At 46.1% G+C, this 26,364-nt stretch overlaps 1 protein-coding gene and 1 non-coding gene across 2 annotated transcripts in view; both read left to right on the top strand.

Moving 5' to 3' along the window:
• LOC117981001 (uncharacterized) overlaps positions 1-26,364 on the top strand; it is a 37,076-nt gene that overhangs the window by 5,785 nt on the left and 4,927 nt on the right. The window contains exons 4-5 of the mRNA XM_063606240.1: positions 155-361; positions 10,074-10,121. Of these exons, the coding sequence (XP_063462310.1) occupies positions 155-361; positions 10,074-10,121 (255 nt within the window). The remainder of the gene's footprint in view (positions 1-154; positions 362-10,073; positions 10,122-26,364) is intronic.
• LOC117981275 (U6 spliceosomal RNA) lies at positions 14,061-14,167 on the top strand. Its single transcript, XR_004672752.1, has one exon. It is a non-coding gene; the product is annotated as a U6 spliceosomal RNA (small nuclear RNA).

The raw sequence follows: 26,364 nt of genomic DNA, 5'->3' as shown, positions 1-26,364 counted from the left end.
CAGTGTTTCCCTGGTTGCAGCTTTAAGTTTTTCAGGGGCTTTATATAGTGATTTTGAGTAATAAGCAATATCCTTGTATTCGTTATCTATTCTTGGGTAAAAGTCACCCCAAATTTAGCAGTTAATAAACAATAAACTTTTTTTTCCCTCACAGTTTCCATGGGCTACGAATCTGGGTGAGGTTACCTGTGTCCTCTGGCTCAGGCTCTCAAGAGGATACAATCAAGCTGTCAGCCAGGGCTGCAGCTCTCTCAAGGCTTCAGAATCCTCTTTCAAACTCACTTCCACTGCTGCTGGCAGGCCTGAGGTCCTCTCTGGCTGTTGGCTGGAGACATCATTTCCTGTCCACTTCCACCTCTTGGTAAGAAGCAGCAGGCTTACCCCAGGGAGAGGGAGGAGAAAGAGGAAGAGACAGAAAAAGAAAATGAGAGTGAGATCACAGTCCTTTTTTGAAACCTAATCCCAGAAGTGACATCCCATCACTTTTACGTAGTCTATTGCTACTTAGAAAATAGTCTCTAGGTCCAGCCAGTCATGGTGGCTCACACCTGTAATCCCAGAATTTTGGGAGGCCGAGGTGGGTAGAGCACCTGAGGTCAGGAGTTCGAGACCAGCTGACCAACATGGTGAAACCCCGTCTCTACTAAAAATACCACAATTAGCCGGATGCGGTGGCACATGCCTGTAAACTCAGCTACTTGGGAAGCCGAGGCATGAGAATCACTTGAACCTGGGAGGTGGAGGTTGCAGTGAGCCGAGCTCACACCATTGCACTCCAGCCTGGCTTACAAGGAGAAACTCCATCTCAAAAAAAGAAGAAAAAAAAGAAAGAAAGAAAGAAAAAGAAAATAGTTCCTAGGTCCAGCCCATGCTCAGAGGGAGAGGATTACACAGGACATGAATATGAGGAAGCTATCTACCACAGTCCTCAAAAACATCTTCGCTCTGCCCGGGTGGGGTGGCTCACAACATTTTGAGAGGCTGAGGCAGGAGGATTGCTTGAGGCCAGCAGTTCAAGACCAGCCTGAGCAACATAGGGAGCCCTGGTCTCTGCAAAAATATATACAAAATTAGCAAGGTGTGGTGCATGCCTGTTGTTCCAGCTACTTGAGAGGCTGAAGGGGGAGGACTGATTGAGCCCAGAGGGCTTGGGGCAGGGGTGTGGACTGAGGCTGCAATGAGCCAACATTGCCTCACTGCACTCCAGCCTGGATGACAGAGTGACACACTGATTAAGAAACAAAAACAAAAAACAAAAACCTCACTCTACATCCCTAATGATTTTAATAAATCTAAGTGGACTCCTGCATCTTCCCTTCTTATAGATTCCTCTACTCAGTTGATGAGATCTCTTGATCATCTGGCTTCTTTCATCAGTAGGTCTGGGAGGTTTACCCATGCTATTGCAAATAGTGATTGTTATTTTTCATTACTGTATAATAGTCCATTATAGTAGATATCCACAATTTTATTTGTCCATTCTACTACAGATGGACATCTGGCCCATTTTTAGCTATCATGAATTAAATTGCTAACAACATTCTATAAATGACCTTTGATGCCTCATAAGCCCTCACTTATTTTTATTTTTTAATTTGAGACAGAGTTTTGCTCTTGTTGCCCAGGCTGGAGGGCAATGATGTAATCTCGACTGACTGCAACCTCCACCTCCCATGTTCAAGTGATTCTCCTGCTTCAGCCTCCCAAGTAGCTGGGATTACAGGCATGTGCCACAATGCCTGGCTTTTTTTTTTTTTTCTTCTGTACTTAGTAGAGATGGGGTTTCACCATATTGGTCAGGCTGGTCTCGAACTCCTGACCTCAGGTGATCCACCCGCTTTGGCCTTGGGATTACAGGTGTGAGCCACCATGTCTGGCCCCCATATATATATTTTGAATGAATGAATGGACACTCAAAAAATGTTAGCTACTAGTATTTTTGCAGAAACAATAAGCCCACAGCAAATATCTTTTCCCAAATAAAAAGGAAGTCCTCACCACAGAGATTAATTATTTTACCACTCCAGAAAAAAAAAACAAAAGCTTTTAAAAGAGTGTTTTGAGGCAGAGCACAGTGGCTCACGCTTGTAATCCCAATGCTTTGGGAGGCCAATGTGGGAGAATGGCTTGAGGCCAGGAGTTATCAACCAGCCTGGGCAACATAGCAAGACCCCATCTCTACAAAAAATAAAAATACAACATTAGCCAAGCGTGGGGGCACACACTGTAGCCCTAACTATTCAGGAGGCCGAGGCGGAAGGATTGCTTGAGCCCAGGAGTTCAAGGCTACAGTGAGCTAAGATCACGCCACTGCACTCCAGCCTGGGTGACAGAGAAAGACCCTGTCTCTAAAAAAAAAAAAAAAAGAATGAAATCTTGTTTTGCCCTCTGTTATCTGAAGTCCTTCTGCTTTCCTGAGGATGTCAGCATCCATGTGGATGAGCATGCAATTCACCTGACTCATCATCCCACGTCTTTCTCAGCTCTGATGACCTTTGCTTCCACTCCTCAAAGCCGCCACAGGAATGGCTCTTGTGATCCTTTTGGATGGCTAGATTTCTGAAATCTTAAACTCTGACATACTTTCTACTTGCCCTCTGTGGCAAATTCTATATTCCAAGGTGGCTGCAACAAGTTCTGCCATCCCGTGTGCTTTTTAAATGTTTTCATTTATTTATTTTTATTTATTTATTTATTTATTTATTTTTTATTGATCATTCTTGGGTGTTTCTCGCAGAGGGGAATTTGGCAGTGTCATAGGACAATCGTGGAGGGAAGGTCAGCAGATAAACAAGTGAACAAAGGTCTCTGGTTTTCCTAGGCAGAGGACCCTGCGGCCTTCCGCAGTGTTTGTGTCCCTGGGTACTTGAGATTAGGGAGTGGTGATGACTCTTAACGAGCATGCTGCCTTCAAGCATCTGTTTAACAAAGCACATCTTGCACCGCCCTTAACCCATTTAACCCTGAGTGGACACAGCACATGTTTCAGAGAGCACTGGGTTGGGGGTAAGGTCATAGATCAACAGCATCCCAAGGCAGAAGAATTTTTCTTAGTACAGAACAAAATGGAGTCTCCTATGTCTACTTCTTTCTACACAGACACAGCAACAATCTGATTTCTCTATCTTTTCCCCACATTTCCCCCTTTTCTATTCGACAAAACCGCCATCGTAATCATGGCCCGTTCTCAATGAGCTGTTGGGTACACCTCCCAGACGGGGTGGCAGCTGGGCAGAGGGGCTCCTCACTTCCCAGAAGGGGCGGCCGGGCAGAGGGGCCCCCCACCTCCCGGACGGGGTGGCAGCCGGGTGGGGGCTGCCCCCCACCTCCCTCCCGGACGGGGCGGCTGCCGGGCGGAGGGGCTCCTCACTTCTCAGACGGGGCGGCTGCCGCGTGGAGGGGCTCCTCACTTCTCAGACGGGGTGGCCGGACAGAAACGCTCCTCACCTCCCAGACGGGGTCATGGCTGGGCAGAGGCGCTCCTCACATCCCAGACGGGGTGGTGGGGCAGAGGCGCTCCCCACATCTCAGATGATGGGCGGCCAGGCAGAGACGCTCCTCACTTCCTACACGGGATGGCAGCCGGGAAGAGGCGCTCCTCACTTCCCAGACTGGGCAGCCGGGCAGAGGGGCTCCTCACATCCCAGACAATGGGCAGCCAGGCAGAGACGCTCCTCACTTCCCAGACGGGGTGGCGGCCGGGCAGAGGCTGCAATCTTGGCACTTTGGGAGGCCAAGGCAGGCGGCTGGGAGGTGGAGGTTGTAGTGAGCGGAGATCGCGCCACTGCACTCCAGCCTGGGCAACATTGAGCACTGAGTGAACAAGACTCCGTCTGCAATCCCGGCACCTTGGGAGGCCGAGGCTGTCAGATCACTCACGGTTAGGAGCTGGAGACCAGCCCGGCCAACACAGCGAAACCCCGTCTCCACAAAAAAATACGAAAACCAGTCAGGGGTGGCAGCGCGCGCCTGCAATCGCAGGCACTCGGCAGGCTGAGGCAGGAGAATCAGGCAGTGAGGTTGCAGTGAGTGGAGATGGCAGCAGTACAGTCCAGCTTTGGCTCGGCATCAGAGGGAGACCGTGGAAAGAGAGGGAGAGGGAGACCGTGGGGAGAGGGAGAGGGAGAGGGCTATTTTTATTTTTATAAAATTTTTTTTAGCTCTGTCACACAGGCTGGAGTGCAGTGGTGTGATCTTGACTCACTGCAACCTCCATCAGCCAGGTTGAAGAGATTCTCCTGCCTCAGCCTTTGAGTAGCTGAGACTACAGGTGCCTGCCACCATGCCTGGCTAATTTTTGTATTTTTAGTAAAGACAGGTTTTCATCATGTTGGCCAGGCTGGTCTTGATCTCCTGACCTCAAGTGATCTGCCCGCCTCGGCCTCCCAAAGTGCTGGGATTACAGGTGTGAGCCACCACACTTGACAACTTACTCTTGAAGTAAAAGAAATACATTCAAAACCAAGGAAGAACATTGACTGATTGATACTCTGTATGAGACTTCACAACTGGACCAGGGGCAAATATTGTGGAGTGCTATATGCATATATTGTGGAGTGCTGAGGTCTGGGCTTTGTGTGTAGCCATGATTCAAATAGTGAACACTGTACTCAATAGGAAATTTTCACCCCTCACCCTCCTCCCATCCTCCCATCTTTTGGAGCCTCCAATATCTATTGCTCCCCATGGGTACCTATTGTTTAACTCCCATGCGTGAGAACATTCAGTATTTGACTTTGTTTCTGAATTATTTCACTGAGGAGAATGGCCTCCAGTTCTATCCACAGTGATGCAAAAGACATGATTTCATTCTTTATGTGGCTAGGTCATGTTCCGTGGTGTACATGTACCATATTTTCTTTATCCAATCATCTGTTGATGGACACTTAAGTTGATTCCATATCTTTGCTACCATGAATAGTGCTGTGATAAACGTATGAGTACAGGTACTTTTTGATATATTGATTTCTTTCCCTTTGGGTAGATACCTAGTAGTGAGATTGCTGGTTGGATTGCAGTTCTATTTTTAGTTTTTTGAGAAATCTCCCTACTGTTTTCTGTAATGGTTGTACTAATTTACATTCCCACCATTGGTGTATAAGTGTTCCTTTTTTCTCTGAACCCTCACCAACATCTTTTGTTTTCTGACTTTCAATTTTTTATTTTTATAGAGATGGGGGGGGGGTCTCATTATGTTGCCGAGGCTGGTCTCGAACTCCTGACCTCAAGTGACCTGCCCACATCAGCCTCCCAAAGTGCGAGGTTACAGGTGCAAGCCATCTCACCTGACTGTTTTCTGACTTTTTACTAATAGCATGTGCTAGGTGTGGTGGCTGACACCTGTAATCCCAGCACTTTGGGAGGCCTAGGCGGGTGAATCACCTGAGGTCAGGAGTTTGATACCAGCCTGGCCAACATGGTGAAACCCTGTCTCTACTAAAAGTACAAAAATTAGCTGGGTGTGGTGGCATGTGCCTGTAATACCAGCTACTTGGGAGGCTGAGGCAGGAGAATCACTTGAATCTGGGAGGTGGAATTTGCAGTGAGTCGAGATTGCACACCTGGACTCCAGCCTGGGTGACAGAGCAAGACATAATAATAATAATAATAGCATGTGCTCTTCTTCAACATAACTTTTTTTTTTTTTTTTTTTTTGAGACGGAGTCTCGCTCTGTCGCCCAGGCTGGAGTGCAGTGGCGCCATCTCGGCTCACTGCAAGCTCCGCCTCCCGGGTTCACGCCATTCTCCTGCCTCAGCCTCCCGAGTAGCTGGGACTACAGGCGCCCGCCATCACGCCCGGCTAATTTTTTGTATTTTTAGTAGAGACGGGGTTTCACCGTGTTAGCCAGGATGGTCTCGATCTCCTGACCTCGTGATCCGCCCGCCTCGGCCTCCCAAAGTGCTGGGATTACAGGCGTGAGCCACCGCGCCCGGCCTCTTCAACATAACTTTAACATTGCTCCCATGGTGAGGTCAGGCCTATGCTCCTCTCCCTTGAATTCAAGAAGGTCTGTGACTGGCAGAAGTGATTCAAGGTAGGTCATAAAAGGAGACATCTTTTCTCTGTGGTCTTCCTGGGATGCTTGCTCTTTGAACCCAGCTACCATGCTGTGAGGAAGCCCAGATCACAGGGAGAGGCCACATTTTGATGTTCCAATCAACAGTCCCAGCACAGGTTTCAGATGACAGCCAACATCAGTTGCCAGACATGGGACTGAAGAAGGCTTTGTGAAGACTCCAGCCCCAGCCACTGCAACAGCATGAGACACCCCGAGTGAAAATCACCTACCTGAACCCAGTCAACTCCCAGAACCATGAAAAAAAAAAAAAGATTATTTTAAGCACCTAAAGTTTTGTGGTTATATGTTATACAATAAGAGTAACTTAAATATCCTCATTCCCTTCTAGCTTTTTGAATCTCTTACTCACCAAACCTAGTCTCTCTGTGAAGACCTGCTCTGCCTTAATCAATATTTTCCCCATAGACCCAGTGAGAGGTAGGTTGGGTTATCTTCCTACTCTTCATGGCTGCTCAGAGACCATTTCTTCTTCTTCTTCTTCTCCTACTCCTTCTCCTTCTTCTTTCTTTTTTTAGTGATGGAGTCTCCCTCTGTCACCAGACTGGAGCACAGTGGCACAATCTCAGCTCACTGCAACCTCTGCTTCCTGGGTTCAAGTGATTCTCCTGCCTCAACCTCCTGAGTAGCTGGGACTACAGGCACATGCCACCACGCCCAGCTAATTTTTGTATTTTTATTAGAGATGGGGTTTCATGATGTTGGCCAGGATGGTCTTCATCTGTTGACTTCATGATCTGCCCGCCTCGGCCTCCGAAAGTGCTGGGATTACAGGCATGAGCCACCACACCCAGCTCTTCTTTTATTTTTTCTTCCTCCTCTTCTTCCCCCTCCCCCTCCTTCTTCCTCTTTGTCCTCCTCTTCCTCCTCGACAGGGTCTCACCTCCCCAGGCTCAAGCAATTCTCCCACCTCAGCCTCCCGAGTAGCTGTGACCGCATGTGCATGCCACCGTACCCAATTGATTTCTTTTTATTTTTTGTAGAGATGGGGGTCTCACTATGTCACTCAGGCCAGCCTCAACCTTTTGGGCTCAAGTGATGCTCCTGCCTCAGCCTCCCACAGTGTTGGGATTACAAGTATGAAGCACTGTGCCCAGCCTAATTTTTCATCTTCTTTAGTTAACCTAACTGTCTCTGTGTTCTCCAGCATTCTATTCCCTTGAATACTCAATCTCCTGTGTGGCTGCTGCAGGTCCTGGAATCTTTTTAGGATTTCCTCTCTAAAGGCCATTCAAAAAGTGGTGAGTTAATTTGCCCACAGTCCACATTGCAGCCATCAGCAAAGCCAAACGCCAGCCGTGCCTGGATCTCCCTGCATACCACATTCATCCTTATCTTGCACACATTTCCTTCACTATGCGAGGACAAGAACACTTTTGAGCTAATGAACGTGCATGTTCTCTGCTCAAAGTAAAACACATAATAAATAACCCCCACCAAGATGCTCACTTCCTGGTGGGTCTGTGTGTTAAAAGCAGTTGTCTTCAAATCTAACTCCTATGAATGTTTATACTTCTGTTTATTCTAAAACTCCCTAATTAGAGACTTCCCAGTATCTTGCAATTCCTCAACAAGTCATAGGGAGCCCAGGAATATCTATTTTTTTGAGACGGAGTCCCACTCTATCACCAGGCTAGAGTGCAGTGGCACCATCTCAGCTCACTGCAACCTCTACCTCCCAGGTTCAAGTGATTCTCCCTTCTTAGCCCCCCGGGTAGCTGGGATTATAGGCATGTGCCACCACACCGAGCTAATTTTTGTACTTTTAGTAGAAACAAGATTTCACCATGTTGGCCAGGATGGTCTCGATCTCTTGACCTCGTGATCCTCCCACCTCAGCCTCCCAAAATGCTGGGATTACAGGCGTGAGCCACCGTGGCAGGCCAGGAATAAATTATTCAAAAATAATTAGCAAAAGGCTTTACCTTGTTTCATCATTTAGTTGATGAACTTTTCCAGTTTAATTAGTCTCACCAATATAGAAAACATTTTTAGAAGAGGCCTCTTTGGGTTAAGAACAAGTGTGTTTCTTTCTAGCTGCTCTAGAGAAGAAGAAGAAGAGAAAACAACAAGGCCCATTTTAGGAACCTTTTAACCATGAGTAGAACACAACACAAGGAAAACTTTCTCTTTTATATAAGAAATATATTTTGGCCGGGTGTGGTGGCTCACGCCGGTAATCCCAGCACTTTGGGAGGCCAAAGCAGGCAGATCACCTGAGGTCATGAGTTTGAGACCAGCTTGGCCAACAAGATGAAGCCCTGTCTCTACTAAAAATACAAAAATTAGCCGGGTGTAGTGGTGGGCACCCATAATTGCAGCTACTCGGGAGGCTGAGGCAGGAGAATCGCTTGAACCAGGAGGTGGAGGTTACAGTAAGCGGAGTTTGTGCCATTGCACTCCAGCCTGGGTGACAGAGAGAGACTCCATCTCAAAAAAAAAACAAAAAAAAAAACAAAAAAAAAGAAGGAAGGAAGGAAGGAATTTCACAAAAGCGCATTTAATGCAGGCAACTTTTGAGCATCAGAGAAATTGGTCTGGATTAAGTCCAGAGACGCAGTGTTGCGTTGCTTACAAGAATGGTTTGGAATCCCAGCTCTACCGCGTTAATAACTGCCTGTGCCTAGCAAGGTACTTAACTCCCCTTTGCCTCAGTATCTTCTCCATAAAATGGGGATGGCAGTAGTACAGTGGTCCATGCCTCTGAGGGTTTGAGGAGAATCAGTTACATGGTGACGGGCACATAGTTAATGTTCAATAAATGCTATAGCTATTATCTTCATTCTTGTGTCTATGGGTGAAAGAAAAATGCAACATTGGATCAGATTAAATTCTTCTGGAAGCAATGGCTTAAAATAAACTGCTATTCAAAAACTAAAATTATCATATTGGGCTAAAGCTATCCAAAATGTAACTGATCTGTCTTCCAGTAATTCCACAAAATAGATAAATGTGTACACAGTTACTTAGAAGAACATTTAACAACTGCATTTAAATGTAGATTCTTGGCTGGGCATGGTGGCTTACACCTCGAATCCCAGAAATTTGGGAGGCCAAGTTGGGTGGATCACCTGAGGTTAGGAGTTTGAGACCAGCCTGGCCAACATTGTGAAACCCTGTCTCTACTAAAAATACAAAAATTAGCTGGGCATGTTGGCGGGCATCTGTAATCCCAGCTACTCAGGAGGCTAAGGCCAGAGAATCATTTGAACCCAGGAGGTGGAGTTTGCAGTGAGCTGAGATCGCACCACTGCACTTCAGCCTGGGTGACAGAGACTCCATTTCAAAAAGAGCAAATAAATAAATAAATGTAAATTCTTGGGCTTTGTTTCATTCATGATTCCCACCAGCAGAGCAACCTAACAATGTATATATATATTTTTTTTGAAATTATTATATTGCTTTATTTGATATTTTCCATTTCTTCTCTTATTAAATACATTTACTTTCACGGTATATTATACTATGTAACTTCTTTAGTTCTATTTTTTTATTATAGTTTAAGTTTTAGGGTACATGTGCACAACGTGCAGATTTGTTACATATGTATACATGTGCCATGTTGGTGTGCTGCACCCATTAACTCGTCATTTAACATTAGGTATATCTCCTAATGCTATCCCTCCCCCCTCCCCCCACCCCACAGCAGGCCCCGGTGTGTGATGCTCCCCTTCCTGTGTCCATGTGTTCTCATTGTTCAGTGCCCACCTATGAGTGAGAACATTCGGTGTTTGATTTTTTATCAAGCCCTCTAGTGACCTTTATGATCATGCAAACTCAGGTAATAACATTGAACGGTTGGTGAGTGCATATTTTCCAGGTTAAAATGATACTGGGTATAGAGCAGCAGTTCTCAAATTTGAATGTGCTTAAGAATCACCAGGAAAATTGTTAAAAATTACATGTCCAGAGGTTTAGATATCCAGAGATTTAGATTCAGAGCTCTGGGAGACACTAAAAAAATCTGCATTTTTAAAACCAGTTTCTTCTCTCCAGGGTGAATAATTCAGAGGCACTTGTGTTCATTCTGTGCTGCTATAACAGGTAATTTATAATGAACAGAAATTTATTTGACTCAGGGTTCTGGAGGTTGGGAAGTCTGAGTAGAGGGGCTACATCTGGTGAGGGCCTTCTTGCTATATCGGACAATGGCAGAAAGTATCACATGGTGAGAGAAAGCAGGAAGGAGGTGGAACTCATCCTTCATAAGGAACTCGCTCGCATCATAATGAACCCCACTCCCACCATAACGACATTAATCCATTCCTGAAGGCAAAGTCTTCCTGACCTAATTATCTCTTAAAGGTTGCACAGCTCAACATTGTTGCATTGGGGATTAAGTTTCCAACACATGAACTTGGGAGGATATATTCAAACCATAGCATTCTGCCCCAACCACCCAAATTCATGTTCTTCTCACCTGCAAAATACATTCATTCCATCCCAATAGCTGCAAAAGTCTTAATTTGTTTCAGGACCAACTCAAAAGTTTAAAGTTCAGAGTCCTATCTAAATCAGATATGGGTGAGACCCACCGCACAATTCATTCTGAGGCAACAGCTGTGAGCCTGTGAAATTAAAAAAAAAAAAAAAAAAGGTGCCTCCAAAATACAATGGTAGGACAGATATAAGGCAGACATTTTCTTTCTTTGTTTTTGTTTTTGAGACGGAGTCTAGCCCTGTCGCCCAGGCTGGAGTGCAGTGTCAGGATCTCGGCTCACTGCAAGCTCCGCCTCCCGGGTTCACGCCATTCTCTTGCCTCAGCCTCCCGAGTAGCTGGGACTACAGGCTCCCGCCACCACACCCAGCTAATGTTTTGTATTTTTAGTAGAGACGGGGTTTCACCATGTTAGCCAGGATGGTCTCGATCTCCTGACCTCGTGATCCGCCTGCCTCGGCCTCCCAAAGTGCTGGGATTACAGGCATGAGCCACCACGCCCGGCCACTTTTTTTTTTTTTTTTTTTTTTGAGACGGAGTTTTGCTCGTTGCCCAGGCTGGAGTGCAATGGCACAATTTCGGCTCACTGCAACCTCCACCTCCTGATTTCAAGCGATTCTCCTGCCTTGGCCTCCTGAGTAGCTGGGATTACAGGTGCCCACCATCACACCCAGCTAAGTTTTTTTTTTTTTCTTTTGAGATGGAGTCTCGCTCTGTCGCCCAGGCTGGAGTGCAGTGGCTATATCTTGGCTCACTGCAAGCTCTGCCTCCTGGGTTCACACCATTCACCTGCCTCAGCCTCCCGAGTAGCTGGGACTACAGGTGCCCGCCACCACGCCCAGCTAGTTTTTTGTTTTTTTTTTTAGGAGAGATGGGGTTTCACCATGTTAGCCAGGATGGTCTCGATCTCCTGACCTCGTGATCTGCCCTCCTCGGCCTCCCAAAGTGCTGGGATTACAGGCATGAGCTCCACCTCTGTGACAAACTTCTGCCTGGGGCACCCAGCTGTTCAATACATGTTTTGAAATCTAGGTGGAGGGCTGGGAGCGGTGGCTCATGCCTATAATCCCAGCACTTTGGGAGGCCGAGGCGGGTGGATCACAAGGTCAGAAAATCGAGACCATCTTGTCTAACACAGTGAAACCCCGTCTCTACTAAAAATACAAAAAAATTAGACGGGAGTGGTGGCGGGCACCTGTAGTCCCAGCTACTTGGGAGGCTGAGGCAGGAGAATGGTGTGAACCTGGGAGGTGGAGCTTGCAGTGTGAGCTGAGATCGAGCCACTGCACTCCAGCCTGGGCAACAGAGCAAGACTCTATCTCAAAAAGAAAAAAAGAAAGAAATCTAGGTGGAGCCCACCATAGCCCCACAGTTCATATACTCTGCACATATGCTGAGTTAGCACTGTGTGGATGCCACCATGGTTTATAATCCTGTATCTCTTCTGGAGTGGTGGCTAGACCCACTTAAGCTGTTGAAGTTGATTGTATTCATCTATTCTCACACTGCTAACAAAGACATACCTGAGACTGGGTAATTTATAAAGGAAAGAGGTTTAATGGACTCTGTTCAGCATGGCTGGAGAGGCCTCACAATTATGACCAAAGGCAAAGGAAGACCAAAGGCACATCTTCCATGGTGGCAAGCAAGAAAGCATGTGCAGGGGAACTGCCCTCTTATAAAACTAACAGATCTCCTGAGACTTATTCACTATCAATGAGAACAGCATGGGAAAAACACACTCCCATGATTCAATTACCTCCTACTGGGTCCCTGCCACAACATGTGGGGATTATGGGAGCTAAAATTAAAGATGAGATTTGGGTGGGGACACAGCCAAACCATATCACTGGTTTTTCCCCAGGTTCCCCCATATAAGTCAGTGAATGTAGATGGATACTTGTGACAAAGGGAACCATTGTGGTCCCCTGAATACACTGAAGTCCCAGCTGCTGCTCTGCCAGGATTCCCTGTCCCACCTGCCAGGACCTCCCCTCAACCACCTCCCTGTTCAGGAGATGCCCATCTATTCAAGAGAGAGTGTTCATAATTTTCTTTTTCTTTTCTTTTCTTCTTCTTTTTTTTTTTTGAGACAGAGTCTCTTGCTCTGTTGCACAGGCTGGAGTGCAGTGACATGATCTCAGCTCACTGCAACCTCTACCTCCCAGGCTCAAGCAATTCTCCTGACTCAGCCTCCTGAGAAGCTGGGATTGCAGGTGCACACCACTATGCCTGACTAATTTTTTGTATTTTTATTAGAGACCAGGTTTTGCCATGTTGGCCAGGCTGGTCTCGAACTCCTGACCTTGAGTGATCTGCCCCACTTGGCCTCCCAAAGTGCTGGGATTACAGGCATGAGCCACCATGCCTGGCCAATTTTCATAATTTTCTTTACTTCCCACTGTGGTGGGAGAACTGGCTTCAGAGAAAGCCATCCTGGACAGGTAAGGTGGCCCCCCAAGGAACAGGTTTCAATCAAATGTTTTGTAGGCAGTGATGCCCGTGCACCCTGGTGAGAAGGAGCATGGTGTGAACATCAGGAACCAGACTTCACCCTGGAGGAAAGGCCACAGGTGGGGGCTGAAGGGGCAGTTCTTAACAAGCGATCCTGTGGGCACTGGGGCCACACCACGCACCTTGGTGCACAAGTGTCAGTGTGGCTCAGAGTGGGGTAGAGGACTCAGGGTATTAAAAGCATCAAGGAATCCAGGGAGAGCCACTGCACCCAACTTTACTTTCACCCACAGGCTTTCATCGTGTTGGCCAGACTGGTCTCCAACTTCTGACCTCAAGTGATCCACCTGCCTTGGTCTCCTAAAGTGCTGATTACAGGCGTAAGCCACCATGCCTGGCCAAGATTAGGTCTAATTTTTAAAGTAATCTGGAGCATAGAAAATGTTTCTGCAATTATTAATCTTTTTTTTTTTTTTTTTTTTTTGAGACAGGGTCTCACTCTGTCACCCAAGCTGGACTGCAGTGTCATGATCATGGCTCACTATAGCCTCACCCTCTTGGGCTTAAGCGATCTTCCTGCCTCAGCCTTCCAAGAGCTGGGACTACATGCATGCACCATCATGCCCAGCTAATTTTTTAGTTCTTATAGAGACAGGGGTCTCACTATGTTGCCCAGACTGGTTTTCAACACATGGGCTCGAGAGATCCTCCCACCTTGGCTTCCTCAAATGCTGGGATTACAGGCATGAGCCACCACACCTGGCCTCACATATTTTGATATATAAAACACCAAAGATCTTTTTAAGGAGCTAAAGAAACCAGTACTTTTTAAAGAAAAAAGTAGTGGGAGTGTCTAGTACAACCAAAACCTGGCATCAAAGTCAGCAGTTAAACATTCCAGGCTGGGCACAGTGGCTCATGCCTGTAATCTCAACACTTTGGGAGGCCCATGCAGGAGGACTGCTTGAGCCCTGGGGGGCGGAGGTTGCAGTGAGCCACGATAATACCACAGTATTCCAGCCTGGAAGACACAGTGAAACCCCGTCTCAAAAACAGATAAACAAACAAATCAATCAATCAATCCAGAACCAGTGCTCACTTCGGCAGCACATATACAAAAAGTGGCATGACATGGAGAAGATAAGCATGGTCCCTGTGAAAGGATGACAGACAAATTCATGAAGCATTCCATATTTTAAAAAATATTTCAGAACCAAGAAAATAAATGAATGAAAAGAAAGGGAAGACCTTGGTGATTCCTTTGATATCAGAAAAAATCGGCCGGGCACAGTGGCTCATGCCTGTAATCCCAGCACTTTGGGAGACCAAGGTGGGCAGATCATTTGAGGTCAGGAGTTGGAGACCAGCCTGACCAACATGGTGAAACTCCGTATCTACTAAAAGTCCAAAAATTAGGCCGGGTGCAGTGGCTCATGCCTGTAATCCTAGCACTTTGGGAGGCCAAGGCGGGCGGATCACTTGAGATCAGGAGTTTGAGACCAGCCTGGCCAACATGGTGAAACCTTGTCTTTAATAAAAATACAAAAATTAGCCGGGTGTGGAGGTGGGCACTTGTAATCCCAGCTACTCAGGAGTCAGAGGCAGGGAGAATCACTTGAACCCAGGAGGTAGAGGTTGCAGTGAGCTGAGATCGCACCATTGCACTCCAGCTGGGGTGACAGGGCAAGACTCCATCTCAAAAAATAAATAAATAAATAAATAAATAAACTACAAAAATTAGCTGGGCATGGTGGCACATGCCTGTAATCCCAGCTACATGGGAGGCTGAGGCAGGAGAATCTCTTGAACCCGGGAGGCGGAGGTTGCAGTGAGCTGAGATCACACCACTGCACTCCAGCCTGTGTGACAGAGCAAGACTCTGTCTAAAAAATTAAATAAATAAATGAAATAAAATAAAGTTCTCATCTGCAATTCTGAATTTGGCAAGAAGAGTGAACTGTGGCCCAGTGACCGGCACACAGCATTTTAGAGTTCATGGTGTAATCCTTGGGAAACTGTTTTTGCCAAAGTTGTGGCATCTTCTCTGGCCACTCACTTTATTCAAAAGACCTGGCTCAAAATGACTATTTATGGAAATCAACTCTAGCCTCAAAAGACAAAACCACTGTAGTTCTAAAGATATTCAAAAGAATTAAGGTTATTAAAAAGCAATGAAGGGCCAGGCACAATGTCTCATGCCTGTAATCGCAGCAGTTTGTGAGGCTGCAGCAGAAGGATCACTTGAGGCCAGGAGTTTGAGACCAGCCTGGGCAACATAGTGAGACCCTGTCTCTACAAAATAATTTTTAAAATTAGCTGGTTGGCCGGGTGTGGTGGCTCACACCTGTAATCCCAGCACTTTGGGAGGCCGAGGCGGGCGGATCACAAGGTCAGCAGATCGAGACCATCCTGGCTAACACGGTGAAACCCTGTCTCTACTAAAAATACAAAAAATTAGCTGGGCATGGTGGCGGGTGCCTGTAGTCCCAGCTACTCAGGAGGCTGAGACAGGAGAATGGCATGAACCTGGGAGGCGGAGCTTGCAGTGAGGCAGTGAGCCGAGATCGCGCCACTGCACTCCAGCCTGGTCGACAGAGCTAGACTCGGTCTCAAAAAAAAAAAAAAAAAAATAGCTCGGCGTGGTGGTGTGAGCCTGTTGTCCCAGCTACTCCAGAGGCTGGGATGGGAGCATCACTTGAGGCCAAGAATTGGAGGTTGCAGTGAGCCAGGATTGCACCACTGCTCTCCAGCCTGGGTGACAGAGAGATTTTGTCTCTAAAAATGAAATAAAGGAAGCAAGGAAGGGCTTCTCCTCCAAATACTCCCACTTCATTTGGGGCAATTACAAGATTCCAGGAAACATGGAAAACCTACCCTGATTACCTTTTTGGATGTATGCTAATGGGAAAACAAATCTCATTAATTAACTCACAGAACAGCTAAGAGAAAAGGATCTTAGGGGACATGTGGTTTCACTCCTAAGTTTAAACATGAGGAAATGGGTACCAAAGAGATGAAAATAACTCACCAGGTAGAGAGAGAAGAGCCTCTCTTACTACAAGGGGTCTCTCACTGAAAAACCAGCAAAACTCGTCCCTTGCCTGCATTCTCCAAGATCACAGCCCAACGTAGAATAGAAATGTCTCCACTTCAGAGGACAACCGGTTTGTCCTTTGCCTTTTACACCCCTTTCAGCAAGGAGTATTTCTCAACTTTGTATTTGTGCAAACTCTTGAGCAGCACAAACTTCTTAGCTAAGAGACACTCCACTCTGTTTGCAATTGAGGGCAAAGGCTGGGATGCTTGGGCACAGCTCCAAGGTCCTTTCCCAGAAGTCTGGGGTGCCTGAAAAAAAAAGCATTTATTTTTCACACACTGAAGAGACTTGGCTCATCAAGTAGAGGTAAACTTTCTCTGTCTCTCTCTCACTATATATATATATATTTTTTAATTTTTTTTTTTGAGATGGAGTTTCACTCTTGTTGCCCAGGCTGGAGTGCAATGGAGCTATCTTGGCTCACTACAACCTCCCATTTCCTGGGTTCAAGTGATTCTCCTGCCTCAGCCTTCCAAGTAGCTGGGATTACAGGTGTCCACCACCATGCCCAGCTAATTTTTGTATTTTTATTTATTTATTTTACTGACTTATTTTTATCTTAATTTTTTTTCGAGACAGAGTTTTACTCATCACCCAGGCTGGAGAGCAATGGTGCGATCTTGGCTCACTGCAACCTCCACCTCCTGGGTTCAAGTGATTCTCCCTTCCTCAGCCTCCCAAGTAGCTAGGATTACAGGCACCCACTGCCATGCCCAACTAATTTTTTTATTTTTTAGTAGAGATGGGATTTCACCATGTTGGCCAGGCTGGTGTCGAACTCCTGACCTCAAATGATCTGCCTGCCTCAGCCTCCCCAAGTGCTGGGATTATAGGCATGAAACACTGCACCCGGGCTCAGACAACTTTTTTTTTTTTTTTTTTGAGACAGAGTCTTGCTCTGTCACCCAGGATGGAGTGCAATGGCATGATCTCAGCTCACTGCAACCTCCGCCTTCTGTTTTCAAGTGATTCTCCTGCCTCAGCCTCCTGAGTAGCTAGGATTGCAGGCACCCACCACCATGCCTGCTAATTTTTGTATTTTTAGTAGAGATGGGGTTTTGCCATGTTGGTCAGGCTGGTCTCGAACTCCTGACCTCAGGTGATCCGCCCGTCTAGGCCTCCCAAAGTGCTGAAATTATAGGCATGAGCCACCACAAACAGCCCTTCTTCCATTCTTGCTCAAATTTTCCTTTTCTTCTTCTCTGTCTTTCTGCCTCCTTTTTTTTTTTTTTTTCTTGATACCCTGGAAACCACAGGGAATACATATTAATCTTAATTCCAAGGGCAATCTTTAAAATTTCCTTTAGAGCCAGGGCCTTGCTCTATCACCCAGGCTGGAGTGCAGTGGTGAGATCTTGGCTCACTGTAACCTCTGCCTCCTGGGCTCAAGTGATCCTCACACCTCAACCTCCCAAGTAGTTGGGACTACAGGTGTGTGCCACTGCACTCGGCTAATCTGAAAAACATCCTTTTTGTAGCAACGGAATTTTGCTATGTTGCCCAGGCTGGGTCTTGAACTCCTGGCCTCAAGCTTTTCTCCTGCCTTGGCTTCCCAAATTGTTAGGATTACAGGAATGAGTCACTATACCTGGCCACTTTTTTAATGGAGAAGAGTCCAAGAAACACTATTTCTGATACAAACACCAGCTAAACTCTTTAAATGTTGCTTTTTTACACTCTCAATTTTCTCCCTTTATCTCTTAGCATCAAATTTCATTTAATTCCTCTAGATACAACTTCCCTCCTTTTTTTTTTTTTCTGGAGACAGAGTGTCACTCTATCCCCCAGGCTGGAGCGCAGTGGCATGATCTCAGCTCACTGCAACTTCCGCCTCCTGGGTTAAGTGATTCTCCTGCCTCAAACTCTCCCAAGTAGGTGGGATTACAGGCACCCACCACCGTGCCTGGTTAATTTTTGTATTTTTAGTAGAGACAGTGTTTTACCATGTTGGCCAGGCTGGTCTCAAACTCCTGACCTCAAGTGATCCACCTGCCTCAGCCTCCCAAAATGCTGGGATTAGAGGCGTGACCAACCGTGCCCAGCAACTTACTATTGAAGTAAAACAAATACATTCAAAACCAGGGAATAACATTGACTGATTGATACTCTGTATAAGACTTCACAACTGGGCCAGGGGCGGTGGCTCACACCTGTAATCCCAGCACTTTGGGAGCCTGAGGCAGGCAGATCACCTGAGATCAGGAGCTCGAGACCAGCATGGCCACCATGGTAAAACCCCGTCTGTACTAAAAATACAAAAATTAGCTGGGCATGGTGGCGGGTGCCTGTAGTCCCAGCTACTCGGGAGGCTGAGGAAGGGAGAATCACTTGAACCCGGGAGGTGGAGGTTGCACCACCACGCCCAGTGTGAGAAACAATCTCCCCTGTCCAAACACAGAGAATGGACTCAGATACCCAGAGAAGAGCGAAAGTAAGACTTTTAACGATGGTCTTGCAGGATCGGGTGTCTGATAGGCAGGCACACTCAGAACAGTTTCAACAAGCAATTTATCCTCTTGTGTGCAGGTCCCTCCCATTTCCTTATACATAGGCTGAGTACTATGGGGTCACAATCTTCCTGGATGTCACCTATTGGTTGTTGGGTAGGAGCTTTAGGTGGTTTTTTTTGTTTGTTTTTTTAAGATGGAGTCTTGCTCTGTCATCCAGTTGGGAGTGCAGTGGCGCAATCTCGGCTCACTGCAACCTCCGCCTCCCAGGTTTATGCCATTCTCCTGCCTCAGCCTCCTGAGTAGCTTGTATTACATGTGTCCGCCACCAAGCCCAGCTATTTTTTTTTTTTGTATTTTTAGTAGATACGGGGTTTCACCGTGTTAGCCAGGATGGTCTCGATCTCCTGACCTCATGATCCACCCACCTCGGCCCCCCATAGTGCTGGGATTGCAGGTGTGAGTCACCATGCCGAGCCGTGTATACCCTGTTTCTTCTGTAGTTTGCTGACCTAATCTGATTTAAGGCACTTTGTCTTGGAAATGGACCACTGTATACATTATTTCCTTTACCCAGATAATTTAAAATTTTTTTTGTAGAGATGGGGGTAGACACTCTGATGCCCAGGCTTGTCTTGAACTCTTGGCCTCAAGTGATCCTCCTGCCTCAGCTTCCCAAAGTGCTTGGATTACAGGCAGGAGCCACATGTTCAGCCATCTTTGTTTAAAAAAGAGAGTTTAAAGGACTCCAACTAGGAACTAATGCAGTAATCTGGGCCAGATATGATTCTAGCTGGGTTGAAATAATGACCAAGATAAAAAGGAGGAAGACGGGAAAGGCTGGGAGGGGCACAACCAACAGGACTTGTAAGTAAGCAGATCTGGTGACAAAAGTCAGGGAAAACAAAAGAAGACTCCCAGGTCTCCAGGTGACAAGGCCAGACGTGGTATATGGTAGTGCCATATACCGTATATACCATATATACTGCCATATACCAGACGGAGAGGGGAGTGCACACCACCACACAGCTGGCCCACACACTCTGGCTGCAAAAGGCCAGGAATCGCATGCTCTCCAGCTTGCAGCCTGAATTTGGACAACTCACTCACTCTCACTGCCTGTCTTCACAATTTCAAAATGAAGCTAAAAAAAAAAACCCTTCTCTAACTTGTTTTGCTTTTTTCTGAGACGGAGTCTCGCTCTATCACCTAGGCTGGAGTACAGTGGTGCGATCTCGGCTAACTGCAACCTCTGACCCCAGGGTTCCAGCGATTTTCCTGCCTCAGCCTCCAGAGTATCTGGGATTACAGGCCTGCCACCATGCCCGGCTAATTTTTTTGTATTTTTTTTAGTAAAGACGGGGTTTCACCATGTTGGCCAGGTTGGTCTCTGACTGCTGACCTCAGATGATCCACCCTCAGCCTCCCAAAGTGTTAGGATTGCAGGTGTGAGCCACTGTGCCCGGCCGGCCTCCAGCTTGTTTTAAGAATCCAGTAACATCACTATGTTTAACAATTGGCTTAGATATTCAGAAGCTGCTGATGTGAATGTTTAATGAATTTTATGAGTAAAGAAATTAGATCAAAGTAAGTGGATTCCATGTAGCCGAGAATGATGTCTTCTGGATATTCCACCTGGTAACCCCTCCTTCAGTGCACTGTGCCCCTTGACAAACACCATGGGGAGCAGGGACAGAGGAGGTGGGTGGGGAGCACAGGGACACAGGCACTGACATCCGCCTCTGCATTGCCCCTGTCCCGTTCATCCCTTTCTATAATACAATCATTTAACAATTGTTTCCCATGTGTAAAATATTTGCTTCATTCAATCACAGAACAGATACTTGATGTTCAAATTTACTGAGGAAGAAACTGTTCACTTGCCAAATAGGAACTTAAAAAAATCAACAACCCTTAATTAGCTGTATCATTGAAGTAAAACCAATGTAAGGGATTTAGTGTTTATCCAGGCAAGCCTGGTTGGCTTCTTGGCTTCCTGTCTTCCCCATTTGTTCCTCCTTCTCAAAGTGTGGATTTCATTTTCAAACTGGGGAAAAGAGGGGTTCAAGGTGGGAGGCGGAGGCAGGAGGATGGCTTTAGATCAGGAGTTCAAGACCAGCCTGGTCAATATAGTGAGACCTTGTCTCCAGAAATTTTTTTTTTTTTTTTTTTTTACTTAGCTGGGTGTGGTGGTGTATGCCTGTGGTCCCAGCTTCTCAGGAGGGTGAGGCAGGAGGATGACTTGAGCCCAGGAATTTGAAGCTGCAGCAAGCTGTAATCATGCCACTGCACTCCAGCCTGCGTGACAGAGCAAGACCCTGTCTAAAAACAACAACAACAAAAAAGGGCCAGACTCAGTGGCTCACACCTGTAATCCCAGCACTTTGGGAGGCTGAGGCAGGAGGATCTCTTGAGGCCAGGAATTCGAGACCAGCCTGGGCAACCCTGTCTCTATATTTTTTTTTAAAAAAAGAGGTGTTTGGGAACTTCCAGTATGTAGACGTCCGCTGCTGAAGGGCTGTTTTGGGTCATAACCAAGACACATGGCCTGAGAGCCTGTGATGATTATTTGTGTTTGTGCAAACTCCAGAGCAGCCCAAGCTCCTAGACTAAGAGACACTCCACCCTGTTTGTAACAGTCTTGAGCAGACATATGAGGAGACACAGGTCATTGTCTCCAGCATCAAAGGAATGAAACAAGATGTTGATTTTAGAGCCAACACTTTCCCAAGAAGCCTCCACAGTGTGACCTCACAGGGCCTCTACCGGCACTGAGTGTCAGAATTAAGGCATCTGAGGCTGGGCCACATTCTAGTAGAGGCCCCACTCAAAACGTGGCCTGGGGTGATCAAAAGATGTTGATGTGGCAGCTCCTCACCAGATGTCCTGCTCCAACTTTTGCCCCTCCATGTCCAGTCTCTTGACAAGAGCTGAAATGTTCTTTTTAGTGTTTTTGTTTTGTTTTTTCTTTGAGATGGAGTCTTGCTCTGTTGCCCAGGCTGGAGTGCAGTGGCATGATCTCTGCTCACTGCAACCTCTGCCTCCCAGGTTCAAGCAATTCTTGTGCCTCAGCCTCCTGAGTAGCTGGGATTACAGGTGCCTGCCACCATGCCCGGCTAATTTTTGTATTTTTTAGTAGAGACAGGGTTTCACCATGTTGGCCAGGCTGGTCTTGAACTCCTGACCTCAGGTAATCCACCCACTTCAGCCTTCCAAAGTGCTGGGATTACAGGTGTGAGCCACCGCGCCTGGCCTTTTTTTTGTTTTTGTTTTTTGATTTTAGAGATAAGGTCTAGCTCTGTTGCTCAGGCTGAGTGCAGTGGGGCAATCATGGCTCACTGCAGCCTCTATCTCCTGGGCTCAAGTGATCCTCCCACCTCAGCCTCTGGAGGAGCTGGGACTACAGGCATGTGCCACCACATCTGGTTAACTTTTTTTTCAAGATGGAGTTTCACTCTTGTTGTCTAGGCTGGAGTGCAATGGCCTGATATCGGCTCACTGCAAACTCTGCCTCCCGGGTTCAAGCGATTCTTGTGCCTCGGCCTCCTGAGTAGCTGGGATTACAGGTGCCTGCCACCATGCCCAGCTAATTTTTGTATTTTTAGTGGAGATGAGGTTTCACCATGCTGGCCAGGCTGGTCTTGAACTCCTGACCTCAGGTGATCTGCCCCACTCAGCCTCCCAAAGTGCTGGGAATACAGACATGAGCCACTGCACCTGGCACACCTGGTTTATTTTTTTAAAGTTATTTTTGGCCAGGTGAGGTGGCTCATGCCTGTAATCCCAGCACTTTGGGAGGCCAAGACAGGTGGATCAGATGAGGTCGGGAGTTCCAGACCAGCCTGACCAACATGGAGAAACCCCATCTCTACTAAAAATACAAAATTAGCCAGGTGTGGTGGTGCATGCCTGTAGTACCAGCTATTTGGGAGGCTGAGGCAGGAGAATTGCTTGAACCCGGGAGGCAGAGGTTGGTGAACTGAGATCGTGCCACTGCACTCCAGCCTGGGCAACGAGAGTGAAATTCTATCTCAAAAAAAAAAAAAGTTGTTTTTACAGAGATAGGGGTCTCTGTATGTTGCCCACGCTGGTCTGAAACTGCTACCCTCAAGTGATCTTCCCTCTTCAGCCTCCCAAAGTGCTGGAATTGCAGGCATAAACCACCATGCCCAGCCTTATTCTTTTTTAATTAGCTCAGTTTCAATTTCCTATTATAAAAATACCATCAAATAGAAAATGTCAATGTTAAGTAGGCTTTCCATGTAAAGGTGGCAAATCACAAAATCTCCCTTCCTTGATACTTATGCATTCATTCTTTTTTTTTTTTTTTTGAGATGGAATCTCACTCTGTCACCCAGGCTGGGGTGTAGTGGCACAATCTTGGCCCACTGCAACCTCTGCCTCCCAAATTCAAGCAGTTCTCCTGCCTCAGCCTCCCAAGTAGCTGGGATTACAGGTGTGCATCACCATGCCCAGCTAACTTTTGTATTTTTAGCAGAGACAAGGTTTCACCATGTTGGCCAGGCTGGTCTCGAACTTCTGACCTCAGGTGATTCACCTGCCTTGGCCTCCCAAAGGGCTGGGATTACAGGCATGAGCCACTGTGCCTGGCCCCTTGATACTTACTCATTCTAATGACATTTGTTGTGTGCCTACTATGTGCCAAGTACTATATTAGGTTCTGAGAATGAACAAGATGGGACTCCTGCCATAGGGAGCCTCTGTTCTGATTTGCCATGAGTTTGGGAGGAGGACATGCAGACAAGCAGTTCAATAAAAAACAAGTTGATTTTTGAGTGTGATATCTGCTTTGAGAGAACCAGGCAGGACAAGGCAATGAAAAGGACGATGATTCCCTCTTCACAGGATGAGGGAGGATTTCTCTGCAGAGATGATGTGTGAGCTGAGGTCTGAAACATGAGAAAAATCCAGCTATGGCAGGAGGTATGGGAAGTCCATTTCGGGCAGGGGAGAGCATGTGCAAAGGTCCTGAAGAGGGAAACCACTTGGCATTTACAGGAGCAGAAAAGAAGCCCAGATGCCTGATGCACAATGAGCAAGAGGAAAGGAATAGAGGGTGGCAGACAGGGTCCGATCATGCTGGGATTGGTTTGTTTTTTAAGAGACATGGTCTCACTCTGTCACCCAGGCTGGAGTGCAGTGGGGCAATCATAGCTCACTGCAGCCTCAACCTCCTGGGTTCAAGGGATCCTGTCATCTCAGCCTCCCAAGTAGCTGGGACTATAGGCCTGAGCCCCACCATGCCTGGCTAAGTTTTTTTATTGTTATTAGAGATGACAGTCTTGCTATGTTGCCTAGGTGGGTCCCAAACTCCTGGACCCAAGTGATCCTCCCATCCTGGCCTAAAAAAGCACTGGAATTACAGGTGTGGGACACCACATCTGGCCAAGATTGGGGGTTTAAAAAATGCTTTACTTTTAATTTTTGTGGATATACAGTAGGTGTATATATTCATGGGGTGCATGAGACGTTTTGACACAGGCATGTAATGTGTAATAATCACATCAGGGTGAATGGGATGCCCATCACCTCAAGCATTTGTCCTTTCTTTGTTTTACAAACAATCTCCAATTATGCTTTTTTTTTTTTTTTTGAGACAAAGTCCAGCTCTGTTACCGGAGCTGGAGTGCAGTCGCACAATCTTGGCTAACTGCAACCTCTGCCCCCTCGGTTCAAGTGATTCCCCTGCCTCAGCCTCCTGAGTAGCTGGGACTACAGGCGTGTACCACCACACCCCGTGAATTTTTGTATTTTTAGTAGAGATGGGGTTTCTCCGTGTTGGCCAGGCTGGTCTTGAACTTCTGACCTCAGGTTATCAGCCCCCCTTGGCCTCCCAAAGTGCTGGGATTACAGGCATAAGCCACCACACCTGGCCTATTTAAGCTATTTTTAAATATACAATAAATTATTGTTTACTATAGTCATGCTGTTGTACTGCCAAATACTACATCTTATTCATTCTAACTGTATTTTTGTACCCATTAATCATTCCTGTGCACCCCCTCCAGCCCACTACCCTTCCCAGCCTCTGGTAACCATCATTCTATTCTCTATCTTCATAAGTTCAATTATTTTAATTCTTAGCACCCACAAATGACTGAGAACATGCAAAATGTGTCTTTCTGTGTCTGGCTTATTTTAGTTAACATAATGATCTCCAGTTCTACCCATGTTGTTGCAAATAACAGGATTATATTCTTTCTCATGGCTGAATAATATTCCATTGTGTATATATACCACATTTTTTCTATCCATTCACCTGTTGATGGACACTTAAATTGCTTCCAAATCTTGGCTATTGTGAATAGTGTGGCAATAAATAGAGAAATGCAGATATTTCTTCACTATACTGATTTTCTTCCTTTTGGGTATATATCCAGCAGTAAGATTATTGCATCATAAAGTAACTCTATTTTTCATTTTTTGAGGACCCTCCAAACCGTTCTCCATAGTGGTTGTACTAATTTACATTCCCATCAACAGTGTACCAGGGTTCCCTTTTCTCCACATCCTCAATAGCATTTGGTATCTCCTGTCTTTTGGATATAAGCCATTTTAACTGGGGTAGGATGATAGCTCATTGTAGGTTTGATTTGCATTTCTCTGATGATCGATGATGTTGAGCACCTTTTTATATATCTGTTTGCAATTTGTATGTCTTCTTTTGAGAAATATCTATTCTGATCTTTTGCCTATTTTAAAATCAGTTTATTATATTTTTTCCCATTTATTTTTTTTCCACCTGAGCTCTTTATGTACTCTAGTTATTAATCCCTTGTCAGATGGATTCAGAATTGGGTTTTGACTTTTACACTCAATTCTAAATCATTAAATGCTGTCAAGTGGAGAACTGACATAATATTCGTATTGGAAGATCACTTTGTATATCAGCTATCTATTGCTGTGTAACAAACCACTCCAAGCGTAATGGTATAAAGTTACAATGATGCTTATTAGTCTTCTCACAATACTGAAGGCTGACTAGACTCACCTAGGCAGTTCTGCCTTTGTATGTCTTATGTGGTTGCCTTCAAACAGTATGCAGTTAGAATAGTCTCAATGGTTTCCTTGCTCAAATATCTCCTGGTTAATGTGGGCTGTTAGCTAGTGCCTCAGCTGGGGCTATCTGGTGGAACACCCACACATCACCTCCGTATGTGGCCTGGGCTTTCTCACAAAATGGTGAATGGGTTCTAAGTGCATCCATCCCAGGAAGGACAGCTAAGTGGAAACATCTTTTATGACCTAACTTTGGCAGATCATGAGCAACACTTCCATTGTATTCTACTTATAGAAGCAGGGGACTAAGTTCATATTCAAGGGAAGATAAACTAGATTTTTTATTTTTTTTTGAGACAGAGTCTTGCTCTGTCACCTAGGCTGGAGTGCAGTAGCCTGATCTCAGCTCACTGCAACCTCCACCACTCAAGTTCAAGTGATTCTGCTGCCTCAGCCTCCTGAGTAGCTGGGACTACAGGCACAAGCCACCATGGCTGGCTAATTTTTGTATGTTTAGTAGAGATGGGGTTTCACCATGTTGGTGAGGATGGTCTCAATCTCCTGACTTCGTGATCCACCCACCTCGGCCTCCCAAAGTGCTGGGATTACAGGCATAAGCCACTGCACCCGGCCCTATTGGTATATTTTTAAAAATATTTATCCATGTTGTAGCATGTATCAGTAATTCATTTCTTTTTATTACTGAGTAGTGTTCCATCGTAGGGATATACCATAATTTGTTTAGCTATTTATCTGTTGGTGAATATTTGGGTTTTTTTGTTGTGTTGGGCAGTCACAAATAAAGCTGCTATGAATATGTTTTCATTTCTC

Source organism: Pan paniscus, chromosome 6 (genome assembly GCF_029289425.2).
Source record: "Pan paniscus chromosome 6, NHGRI_mPanPan1-v2.0_pri, whole genome shotgun sequence".
Taxonomy (NCBI): Eukaryota; Metazoa; Chordata; class Mammalia; order Primates; family Hominidae; genus Pan; species Pan paniscus.
Note: the sequence above shows the minus strand (reverse complement) of the source record. Positions and strands in the feature narration are given on the sequence as shown.